The sequence below is a fragment of the Drosophila gunungcola genome, unplaced genomic scaffold, assembly GCF_025200985.1.
Source record: "Drosophila gunungcola strain Sukarami unplaced genomic scaffold, Dgunungcola_SK_2 000076F, whole genome shotgun sequence".
Classification (NCBI taxonomy): domain Eukaryota; kingdom Metazoa; phylum Arthropoda; class Insecta; order Diptera; family Drosophilidae; genus Drosophila; species Drosophila gunungcola.
The window spans coordinates 24607-34879 of NW_026453239.1; the positions used below are offsets into that span (position 1 = coordinate 24607).

Sequence of the window (10273 nt, forward strand, 5' to 3'; positions counted from 1 at the left end):
ATAAGAACCGCAGCGGTCGAAAATCGAACTTTGTCGCGTAATTATTTGGGAATCGGTTGGCCGTGGAATCCAGCGAGCCGTAATTAGCGAATGGATGGCCATCCGCTGTCCGTTAACAGTTAACAGACTGCCGGACTGCCAGACTGCCGGACTGCCAGACTGCCGGTCTGCCGAACCACACCGAGCCGGACGGGATTGAACTCAGGCCAACCTACCGCCTGAGTGCCGGGCTCGAAACACTCTGCCCCACGGAGCTTTGCTTTTGGCGATTTTCAAATGCAGCGCCGATGTCTGTGAGCTTTGCAGCTTTTCGGGGCAGCTTTCCCACCCCCATCATCCTTCTCCATTTTTTGGGGACCCTACCTTAGTCACGTTGCACGCACGATAACATGTGTTTGGGATTTAATCCCGAAAGCTAGACTTCCTCAACCCCGAGCATTTGTTGCCGGTGCTCTCATAAGCCACCTGTTGAATCACCCATCTCCCTGCAAAGTAGCTGAATGCCCAATTAATGACTGCATTTCACTCATGACCAGCTGGCCGCTGTAATCCGAACGTTTTTTTTTCCTAATTAAAAGGGCGAAATGCGGCCATTAAAAGTTGTGCTTCCCAGAACAAAACAAAAAGGTTTGTAAATACTTGGTTGCGTTAGTTTAGCTGAGATATTAAAAGGATTAAATCACAAAAAAAAAGAAAATGGCTGATATAAGAAGTGAAGTACTTTGGATTAACATATAATCTCTTCAAGAATAATTAAATTTTAATATATTTATTAAGTCATTACAGTTTATATATAAGCAGTGATCCAGGAACCATGTCAAGAATATTTGTTTTATAAATATAAATCATAAATAAGGTTTTTGAAAGGAAAAGAGCCATATAACTAAAGTTACAAAACATGATAAATGAAATAAAAGTGTGCATTAATTTGTGCAGCCTCACCAAGTACTTTAAATTTGTATAAAGTTGTATCAAAAAAATTATTACAATTCACATTTCCAGCTAATGTTACGTGTTCCAATAATGTGATAATAAATAAATAAGAAAATGAAAATCTTTACATTATTTTTTATTTATCATCACATTCCTCTTCTTGAATTATAAAGTTTGAAAATATTTTTTTATATCATTACAATTCATTTATTAACTTTGTAAAATAAAAAGACCTATACGCACTTTTCAATTCTTTTGTAATAAAAAGCTAAGGTTACGTGTTCAAAATGTGATGATAAATAGGAATCAAGTGTGGCTTTGCTAAGTACTTAAGATTTACATAAAATCCCTCCAAGAATGATACAGTTTTAATATTTTTTTAAGTCATTATAATTCAACGAACCATCTCTTAAAGAATTATATAGTTTCAAAACATATATAAACATTGTTAGATCCCATATACATTTCCTAATGCAGTTTTAATAAAAAGCTAAAGTTACGTGTACAAAATGTGATGATAAATGTAATGTGAGTGTGCATCATTTTAGGGGGCTTCACTTGCAGCTGCGTTGCGTTTGCATAATGCGATAAGTGGGCGGGAACCTAAATGCCTAGATACTAGATGCCTCCCCTGGCCCCATCCTCCTCCTCCTCCCCCGCCTGAGTGTCAATGGTATCAATGGTTGTGTCATTGGTATCCGCGTTCAGATCCACCCAGTTGTCGTCGCTGATTTCGTCAATGGTATCCTCCGTGTCATCCACTACGGCAGCAACGCTCACGTCATCCGTGGATCCCGAATTAGTGGTGCCCGTGGTTGTGGTGGCCGTGACAGCGGACGAGGGTCGCAATATCTCCTCCTGGGTGGCCGGAGTCGGGGTCGTCGAAGTGGTATTGGTGTACGATGCAGAGGAGGGTGTCTCCGATCGGTAACCCAATCCTAGGCCCGTAATGTACGACCCAGAGCCCGATCCTGATCCTGAACCTGAACCCGATCCAGATGCAGTTTCCGTTCCAGTTTCCGTTGCCGTGTCCGTTGTCGTGCCCGTATTGGAACTGCAACTGGCTGTTGTTCCCGACGTGGAGGCATCATCTCCAAGTAGGGCATCCTGGGACAGCCTAGGGCGCGGTGTCCCCTTGTGTTTGTTCTTTGCCCGGGCCACCTCATAGTCCTTGAGGTCAGACAACTTTAGCTTGATTCTCTGCAGATCGCGTTTTAGCATCTTTATAAAAAAAATATTAAAGCTGGGTCGATAAACAGTTATTTGGGCAGAGTTACCATTAAGTTTGGCTATCAACTGCCGGCTAGTGATCACACTTTCTCTAAAATACCACAGTGACTATTGTATAACAGTCACAAATAAAACAAGGCTATACCATTTTTATAGAAGTGCGATTTGCATGTTTCTTTTTTTTAAGCACATGTATCTCCAAATATGTTTGGATCTCCATTCCCGGCTGTTGATCACACTTTCTCTAAAATAACACAATGACTATTGTATAACAGTTGTTATACAGTTGTTGCTTTGGTTTTTTTATTTATAGAAATTACGTTTTTAAACGTTTTTTGATTGTTTAATAAACCCTGATCGATCGACACAAATACATACATATATTTATATATTTATATATTTATAAAACAGGCTTATACAAAATTTAATAAAAAACAGTTATCAAGTTAGTTTTGTACTAAATTGAATTTGATATTTATATTTTGTGATATTCTATGGCTCTCTCTCATTAAAACTTAAAATTCAAAGACATTATTTAAGCTATATTTGCAAGACATTTATTTTTGGGAAATGATTCACGAAAACAAATATATATATACGTATGATAGTGCAGTGATGAGCATGAAGCGATCGATAAAAAAAACAGTATGCATTATGATCATGGATAGGTGGACAGGTTCCTAGTAGAAGCCGTAGTGCCCGTGGTGGTACGGGTAGTAGCCGTGGTGTCCGCCATAGTAGGGCGCCGCGTGGACGTATCCATAGCCACCGTAGTAGGGACTGCCCAGTCCGTAGCCGCCGTAGTGGCCATGTCCGTAGCCTCCGTATCCGCCGTAGCCGCCATACCCGTGGCCGAATCCGTAGATGCCTCGCTTCTCCGTCTTCTTCTCGTCCACGGCGGAGGGCTGCTCCGGTTCCAGGGCCTCAGGGGTGGGCTCTGAAATTGCTGCCCAGGTGCCCACCAAACCAATGGCCAGGATGAAGAAAACACACTGCATAGAGAAAAAAAAATGGCCATTTAGGTTTGGATTTTGATTCTTAAACAACACCTATAAAAGGTGTTCCTGATTATTTTAACATTTTCATTATATGTTGATGTAAAACTACTTAAACCTTTTTAGTTCGAAAAAATATTTCATATTTTTCATATTTTTCAACTTTTTATATTTGCATATATATATAGATTTTTATTAAAAGACTATCCAAACTTGAGTTTAGAACGTAGAGTTACAGAACGTGCAGCGGGATATCAAAAATAATCCTTCAAGTTCAACTGGAACTTTAAAGTGAATTAAAGAATCACATTTTTGTTTAAAAAAAATTGTGTCACTTGAAAAAAATATCACTTTTTTTTTGTTTGGCCGGAATTAGTCCTTTTGTGTTGTTGGTGCTTACCAAGAACTTCATGTTGCTGCTGCAGAGATTGCTGGATATCTGAATTGCTGGTGGTCTTGATGGGTTGGGCGCTAGGCGACGTTTGTTGATGGCTGCCAGTTGCCCGCTGCTTTTATAGTCACCCGGCTTGGCTTGTTGCTGCTACAGTTGCAATTATGCAAACTGACAACAGCAGCAGCAGCAACAACGATTGTTGCAGTTGAATTGAATGCATGACGGGTTGAGGACTTGAAACCGAATATTGTTTATGCTGCGGGAGCGAAAAGGTCATCCATCCGCTCATCCGGCGGATTGGAGTGGAGGGGAGGGGAGTAGAGTGGAGTGGGCGTGGAAACTAACGATATCGGTTATAATTGCAATCGCAGTCGAAATTCTAAGATCCCAGGCTTATTGGGCAATCGCAAAGTGAGGCAGCAATGCGATCCACATGCAACATGAGACTCTAGCCTGCGTTCCACAATCACCAAGTGCTCGAATGCATCTCGTATATCGTAAAACACTTTCACTGGCTGATCGGATGGTTTACAGGGCAGGCAGGCCCAATTGGGAAGCATTGCCTAAGTTCGTTCAGAAGCTGGGCCAAATATCAAAATGCCACAAGTCCCGTGGGAATTGCACATGCATGTGCCAGCATTATATATACAATTTATGAACAATTGCACGTTGGCAGCATTTTGGCATTTGTAATTAAGCTGCCAGCCCAGCTGGGATCTCTGCCAGATCATTTCCAATGCAAACTCTTATCGAAAGAATATCCAAAGCGCACGACTTTAACGGTCTCTCTAGATGAAGGGGTATATTGGGCCAAAGGTTGTTGCCCAGGTCGATAGTCATTCATTTCTATGGTTGTAAGCAAGGTTTTAAATGGTGTATTAAGTATTTGAAGCTTACAAGTATTGCAAAATAATAAATTTAATTTGAGTAATATAATGCATTTAATTGTAAGTAAGTAACCTTACACGTTCAATATTGGCAACAATCTGAATTTTTTTTTCTACGAGCTTTACTTTTGCTTATTTAATTTTGGGAATCAATTTTACAAATGTAAGATGAATGTGATGATCTAGTCTCAGTAAAGAGCAGCACTCAGATAATGACCTAGTCTTATTATAGAACAGTTCTATGACTAAATCAGCATTATCATCTGTTTAACTTCAACAATTTTAGATTAGTGGATATCCATCTGTAAAGACGACTCCTTCCACGAATCATTTCCGTCTGCCTGGGGCTGGGTAACCAGCACCCAGCACAATGAAGGACGACCTTGACCGCAGTGCCAATTGCAATCGCAATCGCAATTGCCGTTTCTGCTGCTCCGAGTTCCCAAGTCATGAATGAAGCAACGCCGGAGGCAACATTGTTGAATGAAGCATGGAAAAGCGCATTTTCGTTTTCATTTAATTTCCATTTTCGTCATCTCCAGCCATCTAGCCAAAAGTGGGTGGCACCACCGCCATCCATTGTCTTCTCCTCCCCGCGATTGTTTCGGTATCATATCATTTAATATTAATGCCCTGCGCATCGGAGGTGAATGCACGCGAATCCGAGGCGCGTTGGGCAAGCGGAAGCCATCGGGGGCCCTGCGGATCTGGTCACGATCCGGAGATGACAACATTTTTGATTGCCAGCTAAATTATAATTCTTGGCTAATTCTAATCTGTGCGGAATTGATTGATTCCCCATTGTGACCGGTTTGATTTACGGCCACAGCCACAGACGACTCTATTGGCTGGCTAATGGCGCATTGTTGGGTATGTCCAGGGTCAGATCTTAGATCTCGAAATCTCGAAGTCCCGCCGGGGCTCCGGTGAGCGATCCACTTTGGCCAGCTGTCCGTGGTTACACAACAACACAACTGGCGTTGGCCTTTTCAGCTGAAAATGCTTACATTTCCTTACAATTTATTGCGCTTAACAGACATTTAACAATTAAATAGGGGGGCGGAGGAGGGAAGAGGGTGGACCCTAGTACTTCAGCTCCTTGGCCTTGTCGTGGGCCCCCTCGTCGAGGAGCTTCAGCTCCGCCTGCTGCTTCTCCGGCCGGATGACCGTGTAGTAGTGGTAGTAGCGCATCCCCAGGATGTAGGTTCCATACAAGGTGACCCCGATGCAGGCGTAGACGGCGCCGCGATGCAGCTTGTCCAGCAGGGAGTTAGCGTTGATGGGCTTTTTCTGCATGGCCGCTAAACAAATCCCTTTCGAAATCCGTGAAAATGTCCGGTTTCACCAGTCAAGTTTCCTCAGCTGTTTTGGTGTCAGTGGTGAGACAGCGGCGGGTCTATCGATAGTAGGGCACTGGCACTGCCACCAATCGCCTAGCTGTAGCTAAAAAGTTTTTGGTTATGTAGGTTTTGAAAATAGAACTCACAGAATAATCATTATTTTGTAGAGCTGAGATTAAGACTCAACAAATAATCGTTATTTTGTGAGATTTATATGCAGCTTTGAACCATTATCCCACAACGAACTTTAAGACTTTTAGGCATAATTATTATACTGGTATTGTTGGATAATTTCTTAGAGATTTTTGTGGCCATGATTTTTCTGTTTCAAAAATAATCATAATAATTATATTGGTTCTTTTGTTTTATTACAGTTCTTTTCCGAAATCTGTATTCAGGTACACATTTGTTTATTTGTAAATTCAGGTAATGAATAATTGAAACGCTCTCCGGAAATGCAAATTAACTCTAGAGCTAACATTTTAATAAAATATGTTTATTTATAAGCTAGATCCAGCTAAAAGTCGGTAACAAGCTTTCAGCGATAGTTTCCCCGCGCACCTCTAGCGATTGACAAATCGATTATATTTCGCACGCACGTGTTTACAAATTTATAGTCCATTGGAATTTCAGAAGTAACAACGACATTGTGAAATAGCCCAACAATAGAGATCTGCCAAGGATAAATGGATCACGAATACGTTGGCGTTAGCCCGCTGGTCGCCGGGGATGGCAAAGGTGCCACCTCGGACGCGATTATCCTGTGCTGCGAGTGCGGAGTGGCCATCCAGCCGAATCCGGCCAACATGTGCGTCACCTGTCTGCGCAACCATGTCGACATCACGGAGAACATCCCCAAGCAGGCGGTGCTCCACTTCTGTCGCAATTGCGAGCGCTATCTGCAGCCGCCAAACGAGTGGATCCAGGCCGCCCTGGAGTCCCGTGAACTGCTGGCCATCTGCCTCAAGAAGCTGAAGGGCCTAAAGGACGTGAAGCTGGTGGATGCGGGCTTCATCTGGACGGAGCAGCACTCCAAGCGCATCAAGGTGAAGCTGACTGTGCACGGCGAGATCACCGGCGGAACGGTGCTGCAGCAGGTCTTCGTGGTGGAGTTCACGGTGCAGAATCAGATGTGCAACGATTGCCACCGCACCGAGGCCAAGGACTTCTGGCGCTGCCTGGTGCAAGTGCGTCAGCGGGCGGACAACAAGAAGACCTTCTACTATTTGGAGCAGCTGATTCTGAAGCACAAGGCCCACGAGAACACGCTGGGCATAAAGCCGGAGCACGGCGGCCTGGATTTCTTCTACGCCAGCGATAACCATGCCCGTCGCATGGTGGACTTTCTGCTGACCATGGTGCCCGGCAAGGTGACCACATCCAAACGTCTCATCTCGCACGATATCCACAGTAACAACTACAACTATAAGTACAACTGGTCGGTGGAGATAGCTCCGGTATCGAAGGACAGTGCCGTTTGCCTGTCCAAGAAGCTGCGCCACCAGTTGGGCAATCTCTCGCCAGTGGTCCTGGTTAACCGGGTGTCCAGCAGCATTCACTTGATTGATCCCCTGACGGCGCAGATCGCCGAACTCACCTCGCAGGTGTACTTCAGGTGGGAATTATCCACTCCTTAGATTTTCCTTAAGTTAGCTAATTTACTTGACCTTTCCAGAGCTCCCTTCGAGGCCATCTGCAATCCGAAGCAGCTGGTTGAGTACATCGTCATGGACATTGATGTCATCATGGAAAAGGATCGCAAGAGCTATCCCGGCCAGGGTCAGGTCTCCTTCAAGCACGCCCTCTGCGACATTTGGGTGGTGCGTGCCTCGGAATTGGGCATCAACGACAACCCCATTCACACACGCTCCCACTTGGGCCACCTGCTCAAGGTGGGCGACTCTGTGATGGGCTACAACACCGGCGAGGCCAACATCAACGATCAGGAGTTCGACAAACTGTCGCCAGAGCTAATTCCAGATGTGATCCTGGTGCGCAAGCACTACGATCGCCAGACCAGACTCAGCCAGCGCGTGTGGAAGATCAAGCATCTGGCGGCGGAGGCCACCGATGAGCGCAGCAAGTACGACTACCACGAGTTCCTCGACGATCTCGAGGAGAACGAGGATATCCGCGGACAGGTCAACATCTATCGGGACACCAACAAGACGGTACCTGTCGAGGTGCAGGCCGCTGGCGGAGATGTGCCGCAGATCACGTTGGAGGAGATGCTGGAAGACATGACGCTCGAGTGCGCCGACGACGAGATGGGCGACGAGGGAGGTGCCGAGGAGGCCGAGCCGCAATTATAGGTTTTTTTTTTATTTATACAACACTTTCTTTTACCCATGTATGCCCTGTACATATTCGCTTAATCCACATAAACAACTAGGAAACTAAAGGAAACTTAATGCGTGGAATACTCCCTTGATCTACTTACACTGCAAAATAATAGCACCTATATGTTACCAAGGTGGCAATGTAAATTATAATCAAAATACTGATTGCTTCAATATTTCTTTAGGTTCTTTAAGGGACATTTAAATATTTTAGCTGCCGCACAGTTCTCAAGAAATTTGACAATATCTTAAATTATAAAATTCTATTTCTTTTTGGTGTAAGCAAAGCGCATTGGTAACATAGGGGTTTCACTAAAATTCTAGCTAAGTCTTGTCTAAGCTGCTCGTTCGTTGTGGCATTGTCCTAAGAGAGTCCCAGCTGGGGTTTCTCCTTGAAGAAGTAAATCTCGTCGCAATCGCAGCCATGATCCGCCTCCCATTCGAGCAGCGCTCGCTTCACGATGGGAAGGATGTGCTTTCTGGTTGCCTGAACATTGTGTTGGCGCAGAAAGCAGCCGCCCATGAAGCGGGTGTCCACCTCGTGCGGTCGCAGCTCCAGCTTGGGATCGTTGGACTCGACCAGTGCCTGCCGTACGCGCTCCACCACTTGGCTCTGGCCCGAAAGGGAGATCAAGGCAAGGTCGCGCTGCACCTGACCGTCGACGGGTGAGACATACATGCCCAGAATAACCAGCAGGTTACTCTCGACGCCGAACTCGCGTATGGCTTTCTCGGCGCCGCTCTTCTCCACGAAATCCCTGACGAGGATGGGCATTCCAGCCAGCGGAACCACCTGGCGATCGGTTTGCAGGATCTTCATATCCTTGCGCAGAACTTCGGTGAGGGTGAGTTTACTAATGTCCGCCCTTGCAGCCACCAGCTCATCGAACAGGCTGGTTCTCTGATCCACCTGGCTGTTCAACTCCCTTTCCAGCTGCTCCACCATGGCCAAATCCTTTGGCCCAAAGCGCTTGGCCACCGGGGCAAAGTTGATGGTGTCCAGCACGATGGTGGCGTGTAGTAGCTTGGCCACGCACTCGGATCGGGGCTGCTCCTCGGCCAGATAACGCTGGGTCACCAGAGTGGCACAGGAACCGACCGTGGCATCGATGTCCAGCTCACAACCCGTTGGCAGCTGCTTGAAGGACGGACTATTCTCCTCCAGGGGCCTGTGATCCAAAACCTCCGTCACTTGCGGTGCCAGCGGGCTGACGTGGTGATCCACAAGGATAACGTTCACATCCTGCGCCACATCACCGGGAAGATCATCACGGAAGAGCAACACGGGCTCGGCAATTCCACACTTGACAAACAAGTGGCCCACCTCGGTTTTCAGGGGGTAATCCCGGCGAGGAATGTTCAGAATCGGCACATAATCGTGCTCCCGGTGTCGCTGCGCGTAGACAAAGGCCAAAGTGAGGGCCGACACGGCGGAGTCCAGGTCGCAAGACTCGTTCCCCATCACCAGGTGCAGCTTCCGGCCGGGATCGGCGGCGGCAGCTGCCCAGGCAGCAGGTGACGCCTCCGCCAGATGCTGCCGGAGATGGGAAACCTTATTAGTGCTGGGGGGACTGCTTCGATCCAGAGTATCCTGGGGAGTACTTACCCGTCCCAAGGTGCCGCGAGCTTGGGCCAGAAAACGTAGGAAACACATTTTCATGGGAAGCTCAAGGAAAACTCTGAAAAGCTGGAAAAACAAACGTTTTTTTTATAATTCAACAGTTGCCAGTATCGATAAAAGGCAAGCGCAATCGATTGGCAAGCGCAAATAAGCTAAAAATACCTTAAATAGCCAGATATTCATTTATTTGTGTTATAAGCTGCTATTTATCCGTGCCGCGATTGTGACGCAGGCTTGTAATCTCTTGTTGTTCAGTTACTAAGCTTAATCACAAATGGGGTTTATTTCGCATTCTCAATTGCTATCAGTTGCATCTATTTTGCTTTATCAGCAGTGTTTTAAATTCCATTAGCATGTATTGTTCCGCTATATAATGCACACATGTATGGAACATTTTTAAAGCACTTGAACTGTAAACGTCAATTTTTTCAATATCTTATAATTATATATTTTTCATAAAACTTTAAAATTTTGTTTAAAATTTAAACTAATGAATGTTGTTCTGTTATCGATAACTCCCATTAATTTAAACCG

The 10273-nt window shown here is 45.4% G+C and overlaps 5 protein-coding genes across 5 annotated transcripts; 1 reads left to right on the forward strand and 4 right to left on the reverse strand.

Annotated features, from left to right (window-relative positions):
- Positions 1 to 1052: 1052 nt before the first annotated feature.
- On the reverse strand, positions 1053 to 2229 carry LOC128264647 (period circadian protein). Its single transcript, XM_053000245.1, has one exon. It carries the CDS (start codon positions 2152 to 2154, stop codon positions 1552 to 1554), a length of 603 nt encoding a protein of 200 aa, XP_052856205.1. The 5' UTR covers positions 2155 to 2229; the 3' UTR covers positions 1053 to 1551.
- A 455-nt stretch (positions 2230 to 2684) lies between these two features.
- LOC128264670 (shematrin-like protein 1) lies at positions 2685 to 3718 on the reverse strand. The gene is made up of 2 exons (XM_053000286.1): positions 3559 to 3718; positions 2685 to 3155 (listed from the first exon to the last, which is right to left on the reverse strand). Exons 1-2 carry the CDS (start codon positions 3568 to 3570, stop codon positions 2844 to 2846), a joined length of 324 nt encoding a protein of 107 aa, XP_052856246.1. The 5' UTR covers positions 3571 to 3718; the 3' UTR covers positions 2685 to 2843.
- A 1701-nt stretch (positions 3719 to 5419) lies between these two features.
- LOC128264671 (uncharacterized) lies at positions 5420 to 5832 on the reverse strand. Its single transcript, XM_053000287.1, has one exon. It carries the CDS (start codon positions 5733 to 5735, stop codon positions 5523 to 5525), a length of 213 nt encoding a protein of 70 aa, XP_052856247.1. The 5' UTR covers positions 5736 to 5832; the 3' UTR covers positions 5420 to 5522.
- A 507-nt stretch (positions 5833 to 6339) lies between these two features.
- On the forward strand, positions 6340 to 8185 carry LOC128264652 (60S ribosomal export protein NMD3). The gene is made up of 2 exons (XM_053000256.1): positions 6340 to 7394; positions 7455 to 8185. Exons 1-2 carry the CDS (start codon positions 6466 to 6468, stop codon positions 8089 to 8091), a joined length of 1566 nt encoding a protein of 521 aa, XP_052856216.1. The 5' UTR covers positions 6340 to 6465; the 3' UTR covers positions 8092 to 8185.
- LOC128264657 (exopolyphosphatase PRUNE1) lies at positions 8086 to 10187 on the reverse strand. The gene is made up of 3 exons (XM_053000262.1): positions 9902 to 10187; positions 9725 to 9805; positions 8086 to 9652 (listed from the first exon to the last, which is right to left on the reverse strand). Exons 1-3 carry the CDS (start codon positions 9920 to 9922, stop codon positions 8483 to 8485), a joined length of 1272 nt encoding a protein of 423 aa, XP_052856222.1. The 5' UTR covers positions 9923 to 10187; the 3' UTR covers positions 8086 to 8482.
- Between the last annotated feature and the right edge of the window lie 86 nt (positions 10188 to 10273).